Below are 24,284 nucleotides of genomic sequence, written 5' to 3'. Positions count from 1 at the left end.
TGGTGATCGACCGCCGCTGTAAAAGTTATAAAGTCAACCTTTAATTGTCAGGTGTTGCCCGCCGCTGTGGATTTCGAAGTGCCTCCTCAGCCGTTCGCAAATCGCCGCGTGGTTGGAACGGCTGTTTGTCAAACGTGGATCTGCACTGTTTACCCTACATGGAATCAGCTTAACCTTTGGCCCGAAAATTGCATTTTGTGCCCTGATTGTTTCTGCGATAGTGCAGACCACGGGTGCAGACAACCGTCTTGCTTCAGATATATATTTTTTTTCTAGCGTTCCGTGCTGACGAGACGGCAATTGGAACTCCCTAAAGTTTCGTCAGGCGGAATGATAACTGGCCAGAGTCCTTCAGTGATTTACTATTGCTCTATTTCACGCCCTCGGCGGTTCGCAAATCGCCGCGTGGTTGGAACGGCTGTTTGTCAAACGTGGATCTGCACCGTTTACCCTGCATCCCTACATGGAATCAGCTTAACCTTTGGCCCGAAAATTGCCCTGATTGTTTCTGCGATAGTGCAGACAACCGTGTTGCTTCAGATATATTTTTTTTCTAGCGTTCCGTGCTGACGAGACGGCAATTGGAACTCCCTAAAGTTTCGTCAGGCGGAATGATATCTGGCCAGAGTCCTTCAGTGATTTACTATTGCTCTATTTCACGCCCTCGGCGGTTCGCAAATCGCCGCGTGGTTGGAACGGCTGTTTGTCAAACGTGGATCTGCACCGTTTACCCTACATCCCTACATGGAATCAGCTTAACCTTTGGCCCGAAAATTGCATTTTGTGCCCTGATTGTTTCTGCGATAGTGCAGACCACGGGTGCAGACAACCGTCTTGCTTCAGATATATTTTTTTTCTAGCGTTCCGTGCTGACGAGACGGCAATTGGAACTCCCTAAAGTTTCGTCAGGCGGAATGATGACTGGCCAGAGTCCTTCAGTGATTTACTATTGCTCTATTTCACGCCCTCGGCGGTTCGCAAATCGCCGCGTGGTTGGAACGGCTGTTTGTCAAACGTGGATCTGCACCGTTTACCCTACATCCCTACATGGAATCAGCTTAACCTTTGGCCCGAAAATTGCCCTGATTGTTTCTGCGATAGTGCAGACAACCGTGTTGCTTCAGATATATTTTTTTTCTAGCGTTCCGTGCTGACGAGACGGCAATTGGAACTCCCTAAAGTTTCGTCAGGCGGAATGATATCTGGCCAGAGTCCTTCAGTGATTTACTATTGCTCACATGCGTTGCCTCCATCAGGCAGGATGACCTTTAATTGTGTTATTCAGTAAACCTTGGGTGTTGGGCTAGTTGGTATGAAGACATGAGGAAAAGCAGAGCGCTGAAGTTTAAAAGACGACCACAGAATAAAGGAGCAAACGAATCACACCAAGCGTTTGTCCCTTTATTCTGTGGTCGTCTTGTAAACTTCAGCGCTCTACGTTTCCTCATGTCTTCATTGTGGCCTTTGGTGTGTGCTTCCGTTGCTAAATGTGTTGTCCGGTGCTTAATCAAATTTCGCCCCCCGTTTTCTTTGGCTACAGCCACGGTAGCCATTGTTTTCACCTGTCGTGCAGTTCACATGGTGAGAGCAGAATTGCTTAAAAATGCTCACTTCTGGAAGCATATTTGGGAAACTGGTCATTATAATGCAATAGTCATCACATCAAAGGCTATGTGACAAACTTGCTAACACCCACGCTTTGCAATCGGTCTGCTGTACGCTGAATTTGCGCACGAGACACTCTTTTAAGAGTGAAGTGTACATGCATGTGTTGCTGCAGGCCAGCTAACAGTGCTGAACTGGCTGTAAAAGTTGGTCTGCCAGAAAAACCACAATTTTTCAAAGCCTTTTCTTTTATTCATCGAACTGGCTTTTTCTCTTTCGCTTTTTGGAAACATATCAGGGCACGTCACAAAGCGCCCAGAGCAAGCCAAGCCCGACTATTCAGTTGTTACCGCCTTCTTAAAAACTTGTCTGATTACCCTTCACTTTTCAAAGTTACGTTCTGTCATTCTGTTACATTCTACCTAATGCTACCTTGGTGTGGCGGCGTACAGCAAAATAGGCCACCCAGCCCCATCTCTTTGCTGGCAGGGCATTATGACATCGGCAAAGCTTCCCTAGGAACGCCCGCAGTGGCACCACCTAGGAAAAGCTGCTACGCGAACATGCCTGCGCCATTGATCAAAGCATTTCACAGCCGTCTTGTTTCCTGCTGATTGTGCTCATAATCCCCTGCTGTCACTCGCTGCTTTATCTGTATGCGCTAAGTCACTAGCTAGGTACAGTACTACAGTCTCTAGTGTACCCACATGCATGCATTTTTGTGGCTGTGCTTGTAGGCAAGGCAAAACATTCTGATGAAATCGACACTGCAACAAAGTGTGGGATGAGGCATCATATTTTATGTTTGCTAGATGAGGTTTTTGTCTTTTAAGAAGCACAAGACCAGGAAAAGTTCTTGCACACATTCATATCCCTGCATCAGTGTTTGCTTCAGAAGAACGCTTCGACTAGTTCCACCAGTCATGTCTTGACATCCGCAATTAGTAATGTCACAAGTTGTCGTGCAGAACAATATATGGGGCAGCCGTGCCTGTTTTCACGCCACTTTGGGAATTTTCATGCACTAATAAAGTACGGCTGCTGCAAGTGGCATATTATTTGTATTCACAACACTGTAATTACTGATGCTGGCCAACTTGCTTTTGCACTTTAGTGTCTCTTTAGGCGTCTGTATTGTACCGTAAATCCATTAGGTCCCTCCTGGGCAGATGTGCTGAACTATGCTCCTGTGCTATGTCGCTTTTGCATCCCAATATATTTACTTCCTCTTTCTCTCTTTTTAAGCATAGCAGCAACCTTTGAGGTGCAAAAAGTGTCGAAACATGAAAAAGTTCAGTGTAGTTCTTCGTGCTTGAAATGAGTGAGCTACATTCTGCGCATATTACACCTTGTGGCATTTCTGCTGCCCACAGGCCTGAAAGAAGGACACGACAAGTGCTTGACTTGCAACAATGTTTATTTGTTTGCACCACAAAGATATGCAAGTACAAAACATCAAAAGCAAGAATCACAAGCAGGAGCCTGCGTCCTAGCCTTAAAAAGGTGGCATTATGCGAACCATAAAAACACAACTTCAGTCATATGCATACTCCTATCACTCAGTACATTCACATTAACAAGTTCAGCAATTGTAGCAGCACCCACACAAACAAAGCACAGCAACATCTCTCACTAAGTGCATTGGCAAAAAAATTCACCTACACAGTCTGTACAGATGATTAACAAGCAAAGCTGTGACATACAGTTGCTGTTTTATGTGTGATGCGTGGCCTACCCATTGAGCTGTGCTTCACAGAGTAGCTTGCTGCATGTGCGCTCTGCTGCGAGAGACGCCTTAATGTTCCCTTTGATGTGGCATTTCCAAGTAGCACTGTCAGTAGGTGTGAGAGTGTAGCTGCGTCATCTATAAACCTATAAGCCAATCTCTGTCTTTGTCGAGAGTTCGACGGAATGCCATCTGGTCAGGTAAAGGCATTTGTATAAATGTTGCAACAAAATTGACGTTTCAGGATCCGTATGGATCCCTTGTTCATAATGGATTGATGGCTTAGCAGCAGGCTCCTAAGTAGCGTTGAGTGCATGACGTAATATACGGGAGTACACATGGTTTAGAGTGCCAGATGATCTGTTGATTGTGTTGCTTGTTGTCTGAATTATTAGCGATTCAAGATTGAGCCTCGTTGCGATATTCTTTCCCGGCGACCACTACATAATTCAGTCACAAATCTCCCATCAAAGAGCGAGCAGCCAAAAAATTGGCACTGCGTGCATAACAAATTGGAAGAACTTCCGAGAAACCACCCCCGCTGATCGGATAACAGTCTCGAGGAATGGACTACCAAGCTCATTCAAGAGGCAAGAAAACACGCCAAGGAACTTTCCCTTACGCAGGATAACCCAGCCATCGATGCCTATCTCCTCCACCTCTGGGACGCCCGTAGAGGGCTAATCAGGCGGTGGAAAAAGAACAAGACGAACCGCAAGCTGAAGATCTGCATTGCGGAAATTACGGCAGAAGCTGAAGTGTACGCCCGTGAGCTGAGCCAGCACAACTGGACGCAGTTCTGCAACAAGCTGCAAGGAACGCTGGGAACCCGCCGCACATGGTACCTGCTCCGTTCCCTTATGGGCCCCGGTGAATATAAGGCGGTCGCAGCAGACCAGCTTCGCCGATTAATCCACAATTACCCGGGCACAGAAGAAGACTTGTTGGACGAACTTATTAAGCAAGCCTTGGCGCCCCCACCTCATGTCCAACCCACCCAGGCACCTGACTACACAGGCGATCCGAATCCCAAAATGGATGAGCCGTTCTCCATTGCTGAAATCGAGGCGGCAGCGTACAACCTCACCCGAAACACCACTCCGGGTCGAGACAAAATCCCTAACAAATTATTGCGAAACCTCGACCATGCCGTCCTAGAAAATCTTCTAGTCTACATCAATGAGTGCTGGCTGGCGGGTTCCTTGCCCCCACAGTGGAAACACGCAGACGTCACTTTCATCCCCAAGCCCGGCAAACCCTTGAACTCCAAGAATCTGAGGCCTATTTCTCTGACCTCATGTGTCGGCAAATTGTTTGAACACCTGGTTTACAACCGGCTCTCGCCCCACGTTGAAGACAACGGCTACTTCCCTGACACGATGTACGGCTTCCGCCCACATCTGTCAACCCAAGACATACTACTTCAGCTTAAGGAGGAAGTGCTGGACGACTTTAATAGCCACAGCAAGCGGTCCATCTTGGCCCTTGACATTAAGGGGGCATTCGACAACGTTTCTCACCAAGCCATCCTTCAAGGCCTCGCATCTACAAACTGTGGCGAGCGCACATTCCAATACTTTGTCTCCTTTCTAACCCAGCACACAGCAACAGTGGGCATCGGGCACCGTCGATCCGACGCATTTAAAACCCTGCCAAAGGGCACTCCGCAGGGGTTGGTAGTATCCCAAATACTATTCAACCTCATAATGAAAGACTTGCCACCCCTACTAAAAGCCATCCCGAATCTTCGCCACGCAATATACGCGGACGACCTAACGCTCTGGGTCCCCACTGGATCTCCGGGCGACCAGCAAGATGCACTTCAAGCAGCCATTCAGGTCACCCAACAATACCTGAAAGCCCGAGGACTCGATTGTGCCCCCGAAAAATCTGCCCTTCTAACCCTGTGCAAAAGGACATATAAGAAGCGTCCAGATCCCATACCAGATCCAGAACTTACCATTAATGAGCAACGCATCCCCAATGTCCCACTCCTACGCATATTAGGCCTCACCATACCAAAAGATGGCTCAGGCGCTCAGACTATCCTTCCCTTGCAACGGACTCTTGACCAGCTCATTCACCTCATCCGCAGGATCTCCCATCAGCGACTTGGGCTACAAGAAGCTGACAGCCTGCGCATCATTCACGCCCTCCTTATTAGCCAGGTTACGCCACCGTATTTGGCCCTGAAACCCGCAGAGAAAGAAAAGCTAAACATCGCCATACGCCAGGCCTACGAGGCCGCCCTTGGACTGCCTCCAAAAATAGCAACAAGAAAACTTCTACAGCTCGGCATCCATAATACATGGGAGGAACTGGAAGAAGCTCATCGCATCTCCCAATTCACGCGACTTAAGCTCACGCCAACCGGCAGGGCTACACTTACCTGGCTCGGCTACAGGCCTTCCCCAAAATGCGAACAGAGGCAACGCATCCCTCTAACCATCCGACAGTACATCACAATCGCACCCATTCCCAGAAATATGCACCCCATCTATAACAAGGCACGCCGAGAAGCCCGGATACGAGCCCTTAGAAAACGCTTCCCCAACTCTCCCTGTACTCGTTACACGGATGCCTCTCCATACCACCAACAACCGGAACATGCCGTGAGTGTCACCGGAGCCAACAGTGCAGAACTGACGGCCGCTACAGTACACACGACATCTATTGAGGCAGCAGAAGGACTTGCCATCGCTCTAGCCGCCACCACTGGAAACGACTACTTCACTATAATCCGCCTGCCGCAACTTCCTGCTAGGTCGAATAACACCCACGGCCTTAAAAATTCTGCAAAGTGTGCACCAGCTCCCGGAAATGCACATCATCTGGACCCCCGGACATGAGTCCTTCAAGGGGAACGAGGCGGCACACGCCGCTGCCCGCGTTCATACACACCGAGCCGTTTCTCAAGAAGGCGAAGTCACACAGCCCCTTCGCTCTCCCAAGCCCGCTACTCTGAATTCATACGCGGACATCCTCGCCCATTACCGCCACGAACGACGACACTTCCCGCCACCACATCCCCATTTATCCAGAGCACAGGCGACTGCCTTTCCTCCATGCCATGTACCCCACCCTCTACTACTCGACGTGTAATTTCTGTCACCAACCAGGCACCCTGTACCACATGGTATGGGAGTGTCAGAAAACCCCATCTCTTACCCCAAATTCTCACCCAACGTACGAGCAGTGGGCGGACCAGCTGGCCAGCTCCGACCTCTCAGTCCAGCGTATCCTGGCGGAGAGGGCTAGGGCAGCCAGCGCGGACCAGGGCTTCCCGGACTACAGGAGGCCCCCCACCTGGTGGGCACCTGAAGCTCGTCTTAATAAAGTTTATCCACTCCACTCCGTGGCTATGATGCGCGCGTGGTCCCACTCTATCTTGTGGCCCATCTTCTCGGCATGCTCTGCAAGTGCATTCGTCACGGTGTGGCCCTTGGTGACGTCATTTTTGTGCTGTTTAAGACGCCGGCAAAAATTTCCGCTTTCACCAATGTATACCAATTCGCAGTCGGCGCATGGGATTTTGTAGACCACACCAGGGAAACGTTGCCGAGGGAGGATCCTTTATGTTAAGCAAGTCACCCTTGAGCTTGCTTGCTTGCACATGCGCGATCTGCACACCACGTTTTCTGAAGACACAAGCAAGGGCTCCACTTCCAGGCAGTTCCTCCACAAGGACATGACATTAGTGTATCGCACGCCGTTCGATGTCACTGAGCTCTGCACCTTGCTACGGTTTTGCCTGTCTAACGCTTGCTTCTCGCACAAAAGCGAATTCTACAGGCAAGTTTTCGGTACCGCTATGGGAGCATCTATTTCAGTCACGACTGCAAATATTACAATGGAAGCAATTTAAAACAACGCATTGGAATTATTTTAGCAGATACCCAAGGTGTTCCCGAGATACTTCGATGACTGCTTCTGCGGTAAGGTGTACATCAGACAAACCAGCCGATGCGTAAATGACCGCCTCAGGGAACATGATCTTTCCATGAAGAATGGCACCGGGTCGCATTTGCCTCATCACTACCGCGAGTGTGGCAAAGGATGCCTTCCGAGACTGACAGAGACAATCATTATTGGAAAGAGTCGTGACACCGTGGCGCAAGAACTGCGCGAAGCGTATTTTATCCAAAAAAAAAAACAGTGCAGGCTGTATCAGTGAAGCATCGCTATCCCTGTTTTCGAAGGAGTACCGGATCCTAGACAACATGCGATAAAAGGTGTGATTATTGTCTTCAGCTGTGGCTATTTTGTTTTTATAGTATCTTTTTCAGATCTATTATCCTTTGTGTATGTTTGTGCGTTTGTAGACAAGCTACTTATATCGCTGTCTTTCCTTGGAATAAATCAGTTGTTAGTAGCGCATCTGTCTCGTCGTTCTTCGTTTTTTCTGTCCTCGTTTGTAGCGCTCGATTTTCCTTAAGCAATGAACCAACTAGCCCAACAGCATAGTTTACTAAAAAAGCGGACCCTGATTTACAACGCTACTTGCCCGTACGATTTCGAAAAGGAGCTTTTGTTATAGCCGACGCTTCAGCTATCACGTCTCTCTCTTTGAAGGGAACAAACCGCACGCGGGCTGCGATCGATCACTATTTTTACCATACATTATGTGCAAACAGCTTCGTGAATATCAACCCAGTATTTTTTGCCTTGCTGCCCATCAGGAAACGAATTATAAAACGGATCTAAAACGATAAGCCAGCTTCCACAGCTAAATGATGCACTAAAGCACGAAAACATTTCCTATCTGCCACTGTTTTCTACTTTAACCAGAGACAGGTGCTGCTGAAAAAATTTTACTTTCAAATAAACTAAATCTAACACTCAAAGTAAATACTTCACTTGGGAATTGAACTTTTAAAAATCTAGTCTATTATTTAGGAGAGGAGAAGTTTCGTTAGTTTTCGCACTTGACGAAGACGACGGCTGATATTTGTGCTGATGTATTTGTTACTTAGAGAAAGGCTGATTTTGGCTCACTTAGCAAGTGAGGCAAAAGTCACACAAGCGTTTATAGCCGCGTGTACAACAACTCTATTTAGGTCGTCAAACTTTTGAAAAGGTCTAAAGGATAGAGGTGGCGTTGGGCCAGCCCAAATATGGCCCATATTAGACGCGGGATGCAAGCGTCCAAAAAGTTATAAAATATCTTTTTTTTTTTGTGGTAAATGCAATAGGAATGACAAATGTAAGGCATGTGCTCATTTCGCGCTATTTTTATCTTTGAGTAAACATTTTATTTTTAAGTAAAAAGAGGTTTGCTAACACCAAGACATTCGCAAGCGCGTGAATAGTTTGTAGGCTTCTCATCTTTCTTTCTTTTCTTTTTTTTTACATTGAAAAAAAAAAAAAATGGCGGATACGCCTGCCTATGCGGTTAGTTTAAACATGTGATGGCGACGGCGGTACAGCGCGCTGGTGTAGCAGAGAAACCCCGGGCGAGCACATCCTTGCACCTGGCGGAGCGCCCTGCAAGTCGCCGGAGAAATGCGAGCTTCACGGGACAGGTTCCCCAACCTCCGTCACAGGCAGCTCGGAACTTGTTTCGGCAACTCTCCACCAGGTGCAAACGTCGTCTGCATGGAGCTAGTTTGAACGATGGTACCTAGTGTGCAGTGTGCTTGCGAAGCTCAGGATTTCGCCAAGGTGATTTTAAGAGCTTAGACTGCTTATTTGGACAAAAAAAAATTTGAGTGCAGTTGGCCTTTAATGCCGAGACATGTGCATTTAAAAATATTGGAGTTGATTTCCCGTGAGTTTTCACTATTCATTTACGACTTGTAGTGCCATTCACACACCTCCGGAGAAAACATAACCCTAAATGAAGAGGCCCACACAAGGGGCACCCTATTAGGTGCCTTCTGTCCCTTCTGTAGTCCGAGAGCTTTGGCGTGCGGCACCCCATCTCTGACGCTGAGGTTCAGGGCGTGAGGACCGCTTGACCTTCTTGCTAGCCGAGCTCTTGGCCAGCAGGCACTCTACCTGGTCCCCGGTTGACCCCAGAGCGACGCCTGGCAATGCTTGTGGGCTGGACCTTGACGGTACAGCCGCACCTCCGGGCGCTGGTGAAGCCTGCCTTCATGGGCAGGCTCCTTCCTGGGGCTCCTTTCTGATCTTGTGCATCTGCCGCAGCAGCTGCTGAAGGGCAGTGGCATAATATGGGTTGCCAGCAGCTAGGGAAGGCTGGCGCCACCACTCCTCGTAGATCTTTTGCAGCTCCGCAGTGTCCTACGAAAAATTTGTTCAGGATATACCACAGATTTACTCAAAATTTGTTGCATCTCCTATCTTTACTATTGTCTTCTTTGCACTGCTGAAGTAATAAGGGTGTTCCGTAGGTATTCAACTATGGGCCTACCGGGAAACCCATTAGGGCAGAAAAATGTTCACAGAACTCACCTTCCCCTGCCAAGCTTAGATAACCACTTTGGACCAGAGAATACTACGCAGGTATTTACAGATTAGTTTCACAAACATTAATGCATTCATTGAACTAAAATAAAACACAAGAAAAAGCTTTGTTTAGTGCCATGTTCAGTTACATAATAATGACTGATTGATTGATTGACTGCAAGGTTTAAAGTACCGAAACTACACCTTGCTTATGAGGCGCGCTGTAGTGGAGACAGCTGGGGTTTAATTTTGGTCACCTAGGAACAGCTAGGAAGAGTTAACGTGCGCCGAAATCTCGACACACAGACTCTTTCGCTTTTCACTTCTATCAGGAAAATTGCTACCGCAGCCGGTATCGAACCCATGTCCTTGGGCTCAGCAGCACAACACCATAGTCACTTTAGTCTCACAGAACCCAAGCAACGCCTCTTCAAAATCCCAGGGTTCCTCAAAGCCTTACTTGAGAGCCCCTGACCTAGCGCTTTCGCAAGGCACCTTTTTATTCACAGGGCCTTAGTGGCATACAAGGACTATTCAGCGAAACACACAGAAAAAACATTAAGACCAGAATGTAAAATTTTACATCTCAAAAACTTGCACTGTGCAACTGACTACGTATCTAATGGTATGAGATTGGATCCTGGCAGAGTGTGTTTAACACTTCTTCTTTTAAGCTGGGCTGAAGACTGTCACACCTGGTGGGGGCCCCTAACACCAGCACAGTGCTGTTTAATGAAAGTTTATTCCTCCTCCTCTTAGCACCCTCCCTGTGTCAGAAAGGGCCTCGGAAGACATACGACAGCCAGCATACAAAATTTCACACTAGCTGTGACATATGAATACTACTTCATTCTTGCTCCCCTTTACATGCATTGGAAAAACTTGTTCGTCTTGCTTCTGCTATGATGCTACGCAGTCATGTTGGATTGCCTTAATTTTTGGAGTGTCTTTTTTGGCATCCTGTAGCCTTCTTCTACTTAGCTCCTGCAATTGTACCTTCGTAAAAATAAATTTTACTACAAGAGACCGCTGAAAAAATGCATGCACGTGGTTATAAAATAGGTAGCTCTTGCCAAAAGTGGAGTGTGTTGCTGAGAAACAGATCTTGTTCAGGTGTCTAGTTGCTACCTAGGTGTCCAGTAACTGGAGTAAGGGTCACAATTATTAGGCTTTGCTAAAATAAATGCACGAGCACAAGCCACACCTCAACACCTCACGTTGGTGACTGCTTCCAGTTGAGCCCTGGGCCTCCAGCTGTGGCTCGGTATCCATAGGCAGCTGCTGCTGTTCAGGCTCTGCTGCCACCGGTTGGCCTTGCCCTGTGGGTGTGCTGGTGCTGGCTTCTTGGGAGTTGTCCTGTGTTTGCTTTCCCAGTCAAGCTTCCTGAATGCCCCCTCCAGACATGCTGTAAACAGTTAGGAATAGTGAAAACTGACTGTGAATCAGATCGAATATTCTCAAATACGAATAGTAGAAACCAACCGCGAATTACATATATTCGAATGTAAATGGCAAAAGATTACTGCAAATGAATTATTTTCAAATGTGAATAGTGAAAATTCACTTCACATTGAATTTGATTCAAATTGCGCATTGCTCCCACGCCAGGCTGCTGTTAGCTGTGCCACGTATAAAGATGTATTATGAGCTGCACTGTTGTGGCGAATACCACACGCCCATTTATTCCTTCTAAGTGGAACAAAAATAGTAGAGCGAAGGTATGTACTGAGACATACGAACGTCTGGGCCATAATTTAAAAGTAGTTTTACAAGCACAGGCTTTCAGTCAGGCTGTGCCATCTTCATTAGGACAGGTGCATCAGACAAGTCTAGTTAAGTGCGCCGTGGCTGTGCATGTGCTCATCGCTGCCTTTCTCCCGAATTAGAGAATTCAACACTGCAGAACAGAGTTTCTGCGATAGCTTTCCGTCTACACTGCATGATAGCTTGCTTGAAGCTGAAAATTAAACTGAGAGAGATACCATGTTTGCATAAACGTTGGCACAGGTCACATAAAAGTAGCAATATATGGAGTGTGCTGGGGTACATAGCTACTTACAATGTTCAACGTGATTTGGTGCTCTTCTGTCCAGCTTAGTGAGCGGGCTCACTCCTTCGTCGCCATACTGCCCTCTCCGCCACCCGCAGAACCAGTGGTAGACGGTGCTGACTGGGGGATTTACAGCGCTGCTAGCGAGCAGGCCCTCACCGTCCTCCTGCCTTGCCAGCTTCGTTTTATGAGGAGCTAGTGCGGCTGCTGGGGTCGTATCATCTTGAAAGTAGCGGAAGAATGCGGCACTTTTGTCCGATGTGGGTTTTGAAGGCGAAGCCCATCGGCGCAGTCGAGCCCGTGGTTGAGCACCTCATGCAGCTTGATGACAGCAGTCGGCGAGACTGGCCAGTTGAGGAATGGGTCGTTCTGCTGAGTTGCTTTTGTGACTTCCTAATTTTGACATCTACAAATGCTTAGCAGTAGTAGAATGCTTTCCGGCAGTTTCGTTCAAGCTTCTGCGCTGACACCTTCACTCCTTGTGGAACACAAACCTGTAAAAAGAGAATATCACAAATTATCTCAATTCTCAAAATATTATTTAAAGCTTGATATACAATGACTAACCTGCAATATATTTTTTTACTTAAATTACAATTTTATGAAACACAAACGTGTTAAACGGTAATATTATGAATTATTTTAGTTGTGAGAATATTATTGAGAACCAGATATGCAATCTGTAACCTGCAAATGTTTTTTTTACTTCAATTACCCACTTCATCTGACAAGTTTCACAATCAGACAACTAAGAAATGCTGAAGTTCCAAGGTGATGCGCATACTGTATTAAAGATGTGCCTCCAAGTCATGTTCTGATCTACTTCGCGGAATAAGAAATTGTACAGGTTTAGCACTCGCCTTTCACTTAATTTTCCCATGTATGAAAAATGGCGTTTTAGGAAAATTTGTGTTGGTACCAAGCAAAAAAAAAAAAAAAAAAAACTTGCTCAATCGCTCACGAAATCGAAGCGGAACAGTTGCATGTTATGCTCTTGCATATAACACAATTCTCTCCAAAATAGGACAGTTATATGCTTCCCACATTTCGGTTACGTTTAAATCCACTGAAGACGTAATAACACGACACGTTTAAAGCCTCTTTTAAAGCATTTTCAGTTGGTCTTTTTTTCCTCCTCAGCAAGGGGTGCCCCTTTATAGACCGAAGGGGGCAGGAGATAATTGGCTAAAAATCATTCATCTGTGAAAATGTTAAAAGCATGACACACATGCTTGACTCTTTTTGCTCGGACCATACTATGAAGCGTTATTTGTTTGTGAATTAGAATTAATTACATCACACATTATTCTGATATTGTTTAATCTTACGTAAGGAAAAATAAATTAATTTGAACATGAAGTGAAATGCGGATTGTTTTTGCACGGGTGCTTCAAATCGTGGTCAAAAAATCCCAGCCCAACTCAATGTAATGTAATTTAAACTATATGTTCTTTCACCTCGGCCAAGAGAACATACAACGAAGTTCAGCTGTTCTTCCCTTTGAAATTGAGCGTGAAAGACGGCGGCATCGATGATTGACCCGTGGCGTTGTTCAGCGTGACGGAAGCAAGTGTGATCAGTAGTAACCAGATTTTTAAGCCACCGCTACTGTAATAAATGCGTAGCAAAAAAAAAAAAAAAAAAAACTCGCTGGTGTAGCTTCGCAACTGCAACTGATCAGTCTGTCTTGATTTTACCAGGTCGGGTAGGGGGGGGTGATATGGCAACGCCTCCGAGGACCTTGCCTGAATAAATAAAGACACTGCCGAAGAGCATCTATGGTACCTCGTTGGGTTGGGGGCTCCCAGTCGACGATCCACGACGCACGGTCGCACGGTTGCCTCGCCGTAGTAGTCAGCCATGCGTACGCATCCCCGCACGAAGCACGTCCACGTTACCGACGCTGGCTTTGCAGTCTAACTAGAAAGGTTGGTCGCGCCCGCGCACGTCACAACGGCTGAAGAAATTAACTGCTACTTCGCCGTCGAACTAGAAAAAAACCGTAAAATTGCAGCAAACTCTACGCCACTGATGCTGCTGGTGCCGTGAACGAGCCCTAAACAAGAGCAGAGGAGTGCGGAGTACGTTTACTGCTTTGTTCGCACGCCGGCAGAACCAGCCTAAACATCAAATAGCAGGGAAGGAGTGCGGAGTACGTTTGGTGCTTTGTTCGAACTTCGCACACCGCAATGTTTTTATGGCGCAAGGTTTGTTTTGCATTCAACAGGTGGCGCACCGCAAACGCGCAATTTTTAAATTGTAAGCCGCGGCATTCGCGCTCACGTCTCCGGCTACGGATGAGATTTCTTTTTCTTGGAATGCATTTTTAGCATTTCTGCGCGTACTGTAGCACGATATCACGTTACTGTGATCGCCTACAGCATCAGCAACCATGCTTAAAATAAGACATATTCCCGCTGCATTTTTTATTCAGTGACAAAAAAGTAAATTCTCAACAAGAAAAGTGGGGGGAGGGTTCATTATGAGAGTAAATACAGTAGCTCTCATTTTAAGCACAAAAAACTACACTGAACTTTTTCATGTTTCGACACTTTTTGCACCTCAAAGGTTGCTGCTATGCTTAAAAAGAGAGAAAGAGGAAGTAAATCTACTGGGATGCACAAGCGACATAGCACAGGAGCATAGTTCAGTACATCTGCCCAGGAGGGACCTAATGGTTTTACGGTACACTATAGACGCCTAAAGAGACACTAAAGTGCAAAAGCAAGTTGGCCAGCATCGGTAATTGCAGTGTTGTGAATACAAATAATATGCGACTTGCAGCAGCAGTACTTTATTAGTGCATGAAAATTCGCAAAGCGTCCTGAAAACAGGCACGGCTGCCCTGTACATTGTTCTGCAGACAACTTGTGGCATCACTGATTGCGAATGGCAAGACAAGACTGGTGGAACTAGTCGAAGTGTTCTTCTGAAGCAAACACTGATGCAGGGTTATGCAAGTTTAAAATGAGTGTGTGCGCGTATGCAAGTTTAAAATGAGTGTGTGCAAGAACTTTTCCTGGTTATGAGCATTTTAAAAGACACAAACATCAGCCAGTAAACATAAAATATGATGCCTCATCCCAGGCTTTCTTGCAATGTCGATTTCGTGGGAATGTTTTGCCTCGCCTAGAAACACAGCCACAAAAATACATGCATGTGGGTGCACTAGAGACTGTAGTACTGTACCTAGCTAGTGACATACAGATAAAGCAGCCAGTGGAAACAGGAAAATTAGCACAATCAACACGAAGCAGGACGGCTTTCAAATGCTTTGATCAATGGCGCATGCATATTCAGCAGCTTTTCATAGGTGAGTAGCGCCTGCAGGCGTTTCTGGGGAAACATGGTCAAGTAGCGCGGTAAAGACGGGACAAAAGTAGAGACCACACAGGACTAGCGCTAGACATCAACTGAAATTTTTACTACACACATCAAAAGATATACAGGAAGGGCGCATGCGTGAACATGCTCAAAGCACAAAGAAAAAAGACAAGGTCAAGTGGTGCATTTACGCACGTGGCAAGTTCGCATCCAGATAATCTATTTCTTTTTTTGATGAACTAATAGAAGCCGTGCTTACACACTTTTCACCGGCTTTCATGATGCACCACGCTTCAAACAATTCACGGCTGGCTTGGTCCTTAAAACAGCACAATGTTACTGTCTTCTCGTAAATTGGAACAGTGTGGAACGCACCGGCAGCGGCGGCAATGGTCAGCTAAACGGCCCCCCGCAGCGAGCGCTTGAACAGCTGTACGGTGCTCCCAGAGCCTGTCATTTATGCACCTACCAGTCTGCCCAATATAGCATTTTCCACCAGATAGAGGCACTTCGTATACAACACCTTGCTTGCAACCAACAAACAGCGTAGCATGCCTCTTCTTCGGTTACCCTTCTTCTCGCCATTCACAGCAGGGCACATTCGTGCTAGTTTTTCTGGGGCGGAGAACACAACGTCGGCACCACATTTCCCCGCCACCTTTTTAAGGCGGTTGGAGAAATTGTGCACGTAAGGGACGACTACAGGCCTCCTTTCTTTGCGAGGTTCATCTCGCCCTTGACGCCGTGCCCCTGACTTGACGTCACGCAATTCGCCCCGAGCGCGAACACAGTCGGCCCCTGGCGGCGGTGGGACGAATCGCTCCTAGTGTGGATGGCGCTCTCGCGTCGTCTGCTTTTTCACGTTGCGTGCGGCGCAAGACGCGTGCTGCACACGACAAAACAACCAATATGTGTGCTCGTTGGGCAGTAAGCAATGGCATAGTAACCTTTGCGTGCTCGTTTCCTCTAGAAACGTAACAATCAGCGGCCGTTGCGGGTTAATGCACTGGTTTAATTCCACGAAACATCTTCGCTGTGGTCACCGCTTGAGTGTGAAACGTGTTATAAACATTGCTTCCACACATTTCACTTTTCTTATTGTTGAGTGCAGTCGTCTGCCGTTTCGAGAACGTCGAAGGGTGCTTTTTGAAGGTGGCGTGGTGATTATTTAAAGGATAAAAGTTTAGTACGCGAAACGGGTAAGAAGCGACAAGACCTGTGCATACGCGTGCAAATTCCACACCCTTGTAAAATTGCGCTGTGTCCTTATAGAAAGAAACAAACAAAAACATTTACACTGCACACGACCCGTGCGCTATCGCCCATACATTACCGGACACGTATTTTACACCCGCAAGCGTCTGTGTGATCGTGTCCTTCCCGTACCTTTTCTAAAATAAATACCATTTTTGGACAGTCGTTGGTTATACTCAGGAGGAGGAATAAGCATTTATTCAACTGTATCGATTTGCTAATTTTACGTATTATTTAAATACGTTTCTATGGATGCGCAAGAGTATTTAGGGGGAATGTTTCAGTAAAATTAAGCAGTTGTGAGTTTGCGTCAGTCATGTGGCATTTTGTGTGTCATTTTCATATATATCCTTTTCAAATCCGACATGAATCACCTTGTCCAGAAACATGTCTCACTCAGCATAACCAAATGCCTAATTTGGTCACGTCTTAACCTCTTAAGGTGGACCTAAGTTTAAAGAAAGAGGAGAAAACTCGTAATACATAATGCACGTTGTTGCCCACATGTGTGTGGGGTGTGTGCCATGACTCGCTGTTTTTTTTTTTTTTTTTCCCACAATGCTTGCTTTCAATACAATTTTGCAAAAGGCGTCCCACAATTCCTGGACAATCTCGGACCAAAGGGGGGTTAATCATTTTGGAAAATACCTGTGCTGCTTTTTCACCGCTGCAGAACACGACGCCTAGTGTAGTTTCGATTGTAAATAATACTTATAACCATAGTTTGGCTTTTCGCGCGCGTTACATGCGTTCTCTTCTCGCTGCTCTTGCAACGTTGGCAGGACCCCCCCCCCCCCCCCTCACCCTTCCCGAAAAAAATGAAATGCGCAGAATTTCATTTTTTAAACAATCCTCAAGAATTAAATGCCAAGACAAAGGCGATATTCAGTTTACAAAACAAAGTAGTTACCGGGAACCCGTTACGCTGATTTGCAACGAGAAATAAAAAGGAAATGTTTTACTACATCTGCAACAGCACAACTTCATTTATTGCCGTCTTTAGGGTTCGTAAGCAACCTTATACGCAAGAATGCAAACACATCTCGCTGTTGCAGGCACCTGTTAGATTTTAAAAGGAACGCAAATCGTCAACAGAGCAGCCGTCACAGAAAATTTGTGCTCACTGTGAGGTCCCAGAAGCTTTGCACACTGTAAGCCTGCTTGTCACTTTGCGAAAACCTAGTTAAACATGAGATGTTGATTGTACTGCGTGCGTTGATAATTCAATTCGGAAGTTCACTTGCGACGAAAGCCGTAAATAAGTGATCCGAAACCGTTATTCATCAAACCTTCCTTCACAGTCACTAAAATTTCATTTAAAAGACCCGTTAGAGCGGTTACATTTATATCTCTGCGCTGATCAAAATTCAGTAATTTTATGTTGCTTTTTGAACACAAAAAATGTCGTAAGCTCTTAGAAGGAATTTCGGGGCAGTTAAGTAGTGTTACCATTTCAGAGCATCCCACAAATGCAAGAATGCGTCATGCTACCAGTGAAAGCGATTGAGATTGCCGTTGTAAACAGAATTTCAGAGATCGAGGCTTCCTGATTTGTTTCTATTTATGCTTTTATTGAAGGCTCAAAGCCATAGTCTGGAAAGATCGAGCTTGCTACGAGCCACAGCGTACAAGTTCATTGTCACAATTACGGCCATTCTGAGATTCCCGATGAGTCGTCGCGTTTTTTGGCGTAATAATGAAAACTGACTGCCACTTCCATGCTATACATTGAACGTTGAGTAACCGAACTATAGCATACCACTCTTGTTTGCACCTGTCGTGCGCACATACGGCGAGAAAAAGGCACGAAGCGCGCCCACAGTATGCATTCTTACGGGCCGCTCAGCGGATCCACACTAGCAGCGCGACGCTGTCGCCACCTACATGTCGAGCTCGCGGCGAATAGGCTTTCAACCACTGCTGCTATTACTTCCCGAGGGAAGCCGGCATCTTTCAAACGTGCAACTTGGTGCTGAACACTATCGGCGACTTGGTGCTGACAAGACTTCTCGAGGGCACCGCGAAGACAGCTAACGCCAATACCCCTTTTCACTATCTTCGAATGCGCTGAACGATAATCCAAAATTGCCTTTTTTGACCGTGGCTGATACGCCCAACACACGCGTGTTCCACATAAATTAAAACACACATCGAGGAACTGCAAGGACCCATCATTTGGTAATTCATGAGTGAATTCCAAGCCGTCAGAGCACTCCAGAAATGTTTTCTTAACTGTCTTGACTAAAAGGTTTACTTCTTCTGGCTTCACCGACCTAGTAACAATCATGTAATCATCGACATATCTAAATATCTTTGCTGTCTTAGCCGTGTCAATATATGCCTCAATGCTGCAGCGCCAGACAAACGTCTTCAAATTTTCCTTCTTCCCACACACCATATCCGACTGGAATAATCTGCCTGTATCTGTTGTCTGCAACATTGATGGGATTGAACATATTGAAAATTGAGACAGTATGTTTTTACAAGTTACTGTATTTTACCCTGTGTTGTCGGTTTGTTTATATTTGAGTGATTCCTGCTTGGGTCCTGTGTGGGGCCTGCAGTATGTCATAAATAAATAAATAAATAAATAAGCTGGTCCGCAGCAACACATGCAATGTACACCACCATAGCACATTGTTTTCACCTGTTTTGCAAATCACACAGTGAGAGCAGAACTGCTTAAATATGCTCCTTCTGGAAGCGTCTTTTGGGAAACTGGTCATTAGGAATGCAATAGTCATCACTTCAAAGGCTCTGTGACAAGCTTAATAACACCCACGCTTTGCAATTGGTCAGCTGTACACTGAATTTGCACACCGGACACTTTCCTAAGCGGTCGCCAGCGACAAAGAAAAAGGGGGGTGGGGGGTCACACGAGATTTGAACCCTGGAACAACACATTTAGCAACGGAAGCGCACACCAAAGGGTCATCCTGTCTGACTGAGGAAATCGTCCGAGCAGTAGTAAATCATTGAAGGACTCAGGCTAGTTATCATTGCGCCTGCCGAAACTTTAGCGAGTTACAACTGCCGTTTCGTCAGCACGGAACGCTAGTGAAGAAACAAAAAAGAACGAAAGCAACATGGTCGTTTGCGCTATCACAGAAAAACATCGGGGCACAAAATGCAATTTCCGGGCCAAAGGTTGAGCCGATCACATGTAGGGTGAACGGTAGATCTACGTTTGAGAAACAGCCGCTCCAACTACGCGGCGACTGGCGAACGGTTGAGGCACTTCGAAATCTACAGCGCCGGCCAACACCCGAGAACGCGAAATCACGCACAGAGGCACGGTTGAAGCACTTCACGTAAGAGCATGATGAGAGGATACAGTAGAGCGCACACCCGCACACTGCGTATCCAAACAGTTGCCGCTTCACGTAAGAGAACGCGAAATATCCAACACAGGCACGGTTGAAGCACTCGTAACTTCGCTAGAATACGAAGGATTAAGCGTTAAATCCAAAGCGCGGCCGTCGCAGAGAGCGAAATAAAACACGCCGATTGATACACTTGTCGCTTCACGGAAGTGCCCGAGCAGAGGCTAGCGCAGAGCGCACACTTCTCCGGCGATATTCAACGCCGGCAGGGCGGTCCCAGAGCGCGGGGAGTGTGCACAACGGCGGAAAAGCCAAGTGCCCTTCGCCTTTCCCACTCGCACTCCTCCTTTTCTCCCTTTCGCGTCTGAGCGTCCGGGCAATTTATTTCACGCGTCCCCCCCCCGGAACTCTCTGGGGGCCTCGGGAGCTCGGCCTGTTCGATCGCCGCGGCTGACGGTTTCTCGCGCGCGATTGTGAGCGAACTCGTTGGCGTTGGGGAGAGTGTCGTGGACTCCGTTGCCCATGTGGGCCGGGAACAGCCCGCGCTACAGACGCCCATTTCGCGAAGCCGGTTGCCACCCGTTCTAGCGCGTGCTAACGCGTTCCACTTTCCGACTTCCTAGCTCTCTTTTTAACGCAAAGCTTTACTACTTTCGTCCAGCGGTTTCGTGGAGGATGTGCAAGTTAACTTTTCGACCGGAGACACACCCCCGGCGACACACCCCTCGAAGCGCATCGCGTGATTCACCGGGTCCGCTGTCGGCGCTGCGCACAAAGCCCCGTTTTCGGGTCGTTCTGCTCGCATCGCGGCCGCTCCGGTCGCGGCGGGAGCATCCGCTCAGCTGATTGGCAGCCGACCAAACCCGCAGCCTTCCACGCATGCGCCCGCTGTGTTGTCTCGGGATATGTGACTCATCTTGCGCCGCGTTCGCCGAGAATGAAAGCGAGGCTGGGCCTCCTCCTGTGAGCGTTGTACGGGACCGAACAGCTTTGAGCCGTGGTCGGCAATGCAGCTACATCAAAGGAAGCGAAACCAAGACTCAACCAGTAAAGCCAAGCTTTTGCTCTCCATATCCAAGGTTAGCTCAGCTAAGACGCAACCATTTTTACCGCATACCGTTTTGCTAGAGCAGAAGGTTCATTTTCGGATTTAATGGCCTAGACGGCTTCCTCAAAACAAGGTCAGGTCACATTTTTCTCAATAAATATCAACAAAAATCACGGGGAATGCTTAAAGGAGTACTGACACGAAATTTCTCGCTTTCAGTTTTTATGCTGTAAAGAATACCTATTGGCCCAGTAATTACGAAAATCGAACCGAAAGCCGTCAGCCGCCAACACAGAATTAATTATAGCACGTTTATTGCAACCTATTTCAAATTTGGTCGCCGCGCGGGAAAATGGCCGTTCGAAGGCCAGCCTGCAAGCGGGCCAGCCTTACGTCACGGTCTCACCCGTGACGTCAGGGACGTTTTTCTTTCCTCCGTGCGTTCGCCGCATCGTCTGCTACGATTGCCCATGGTCCGCACTCGCCCGCGCAGTCGACATGTCGTCTGAATCGTCAGACCCGGATGAGTCGCTGCCACCCGACAGACAGAACAACTTTATTTGGCCAGGCGATTAGGCCGGCGATGTCTTCGCCGTCGTCCGTTTTTTAATATCACTGCGGCTCGAACAGGCGCAGACCGTGATAGCCACAGCTTGTTGCCACTCTTCTAATCAATCTAATAAAAAAAAGGGGATGATAGTGTGGTGAAAAGTTGTGTAAGGGATGATCATTCGCAGTTGTACAGATACCAGCGATCAAATAGTCGCCACGATACTAAGCCTAAAGTTCCCAACACCCAAGGTGACCCGTGCAACCCCGAGCCCGCTGGCTTGGGCGACAGTTCTTGCGGCCGCCGCCGCTCACCAACTCAGTCCACGTTTAGCGCTGCATGTCGTCGCGTGGAAAATAATGCATCTTGGCGTCGTCGTCGATTTGCTCGGACAGGCTTCCACGAGCAGTACTTCGCATACCGCGAGCTTGCCATAGCACAACTTGGGCTAGCTGGGCGACGCGCACCGCCGCGTCGCCGCGGTGCCCGTCGACATCGCGCACCGCGCGGGGCCGGCACCGCGCAGTTTTCGGCACCAGTGCAAGGGAACACCATGCGCTGGCCACGAACTGAAGAGCAAAGACGTCGAACACGCAACGTTTACGAGCATTGCTCACACATGTATACGCCCGCGTCTCCTGCCCAAACGAATACCACCGACAACAGCAGCGCAGGATATCGTTTCCGGTTCCGAAAACGACTACTATATGACGTCACCCTGAACCGGCCAGACACGCAGGCCGATGTTTCGTCTCGCCGAAAGCGATTTCGCTAGTGCTGCCGATTTGTGGAAGCTCGCGGCCGGGACAATCAAAATCGATTTTAGATGTGATTCCGGCCTCGGATCGCTGCAAAAATTTCTGTGAGGCATCTGTACAAACTACTGAAGCCAATTATATCATTTTTTAGGCGTCGAAATTTGTTGTCAGTACTCCTTTAAGAACTTCCGAAGAATGCGAAGTCGAAAATTTAGTTGAACTTGCTGCTGATCTGCTGTCAGATAGTTTCTGTCAAACTTCGCGGCCGCACCCATCACCACTCGACCCAGACCCCTGGACACCATCCCCCCAAGGTCGTTGCACTCGCTCACCATCGCCAGGAGCCTCCTGGCGATGGTGAGCAAGCCACCTCTCAAGACGACAAGCATTTCACTAGCGTCGGCGGCATACCGTCTTTCGGCGCTACATGTTTCCCCTTCTCGGCGCGCGCTCGTCGCCTTTGAGGGGCGACGCACCTTAGGACCTCGCTTTTTCCGACGCTTGGCTTCCATGTAGTACACAGTGTTGCGCATGCTCGAGGAGCATTGGATTGGATTGGACTGGAATTGTATATACTGCACACACGCGTTGTCACTCATAGCGTCCTCGACAAACACGCACCGGGGTTGCGCCCCCAAAACCGGCGCGGTGCACAGTGCCCCACGACGGAGCGCACCGGCACGGTGCATTGCTCGAGGACGAACTGAGCGGTTCTACCCCAGCGCCATCTCTTAAGGTGTGAAAGTAACTCATTAAAACGTTCACAAGTGGCGACAACGCAGTGTAATATGACACAGTGTCACTATTTATACAAGCCATATCCGTAACACGTGTTCTTCCGCTGCTTCCACTACCTACAAGCTGCTTCTCATCTTCGTTCTGATAGCCATAACGCGAATGCCTGTTATATTCCGCCCTTCCGCTACAGCAAAGCATGCAAGTCTTCATGGTCTAGGCACTCCAGTAAGTGTTCGTGTAATTCATTCGAACTAAACGAATGCAAAGCTCCAACTGGCTGGCCATCAGCCTTCTTGCAGTACACGAAGTTCGCGTCCTCATTTCCAACCTCTAGCCGTTTCGTTCCCCGGTGAATTCGAAAGCAATCCACCCTTGTCAGCAACAACAGCCCGTTCCGCCTTCACACGAGTGCACCGATGCTGCAGTTCACTGTACCGATGCTCCGTCGCTGCAGCAGACGGCGGAGGAAGCCGCTTCGCCGGCGTCGTCCGCGATGTATCTCGGGATTGCACACCGGCGCACCGTCGACTCTCACGGTGCGCGATGGGGCAACCAAAAATTGCCCCGCGACGGTGCGCCCTGGTTTATCGAGGACAGATGGTGCGCACCGGTGCGGTTTATCGAGGATGAAAAGGCGCACCGGTGTGCCCTGGTGTGCAGCGGTACGGTTTATCGAGGATGCTATCAATTACATGCGCGATTGGGCAATGCCACGGGTGATTTAAGGTAAGAACGAGCCCACTCGTCATGATTCACTTCGTGGAGATGCGTGAATTTTTTCAGAACCCTCATACAACGCTGCTGTTACTCTTCCCCGGTTCGCGCTCCTATTTTGCGTACCGATGGAGGAAAGAAAAGAAAAGTATTCTTTCCTCCATGTGCGTACCTCATGATTGTATGTACAGTCATGGACAATTCAAATACGAACCGCGGAGCGCACGGCCGATGATACCGGTGCCGTCACCTGGCAGGGGCCGTGGAAAACGCACGGACATGCGCAGTTGAGATGTAGGGAACGAGGCTGCGTGTCCCAGTGCGATATGTCGCCCTCCCTCTCCTCTCTCGTATGCTTGCCTTGTCGCCATGCCGCAAGAGTGCTGCAAGCACTACCGCCGCTGCAGCTGAAGGTATTGGTCGCGTTGAGAGCAATGCGGCGCGTAATTGCACGCAGCTGCGGCCAGTGCTTGTGTGGGAAACGCGTGTACGCTCTCGTAAGGCATACTGTTGAACTCATAATGCTTTCTTGAAGAAAACCAGCGCACAGGAATGGAGACAAAAATTAAAATGCATGCCGCCTAACTTCTGATGGCACTGCATTGTTTTGTTTTGCGTTCGTGGTGCAGTGGCTAAGAAATTGAACAATCAGCTGGACGCCAAGAATGCGTCTTTGTTTGAAGGAGTCATGGCTGAGTCACTTTGCAGATTTAGTGCTTGTAGCAAACAATATATATACCACTAGAATTCGTCTCCAATGATATACATTAACTGCAAGCATTGTGT

At 47.9% G+C, this 24,284-nt stretch overlaps 1 protein-coding gene across 1 annotated transcript; it reads right to left on the bottom strand.

Moving 5' to 3' along the window:
- Positions 1-5,248: 5,248 nt before the first annotated feature.
- On the bottom strand, positions 5,249-22,435 carry LOC144161816 (uncharacterized). The gene is made up of 4 exons (XM_077692413.1): positions 22,318-22,435; positions 11,799-12,101; positions 10,957-11,144; positions 5,249-9,574 (listed from the first exon to the last, which is right to left on the bottom strand). Exons 1-4 carry the CDS (start codon positions 22,433-22,435, stop codon positions 9,425-9,427), a joined length of 759 nt encoding a protein of 252 aa, XP_077548539.1. The 3' UTR covers positions 5,249-9,424.
- Positions 22,436-24,284: the final 1,849 nt, after the last annotated feature.

Source organism: Haemaphysalis longicornis, unplaced genomic scaffold (genome assembly GCF_048455015.1).
Source record: "Haemaphysalis longicornis isolate Haplotype H1 unplaced genomic scaffold, Haemaphysalis longicornis Haplotype H1 scaffold_12, whole genome shotgun sequence".
NCBI classification, from domain to species: domain Eukaryota; kingdom Metazoa; phylum Arthropoda; class Arachnida; order Ixodida; family Ixodidae; genus Haemaphysalis; species Haemaphysalis longicornis.
This window is presented reverse-complemented; position numbering and strand designations above follow the sequence as displayed.

Bases quoted from the DNA above. Each gene is read 5' to 3' on its own strand.
- LOC144161816 (XM_077692413.1), bottom strand. From the start codon at position 22,435: ATGCTTGTCGTCTTGAGAGGTGGCTTGCTCACCATCGCCAGGAGGCTC. The intron at 11,145-11,798 runs GTAAGTAGCTAT...AACTGTTTACAG, and splicing joins ACCAAATCACGTTGAACATT to CATGTCTGGAGGGGGCATTC. The intron at 9,575-10,956 runs GTGAGGTGTTGA...AATTTTTCGTAG, and splicing joins AACTGGAAGCAGTCACCAAC to GACACTGCGGAGCTGCAAAA.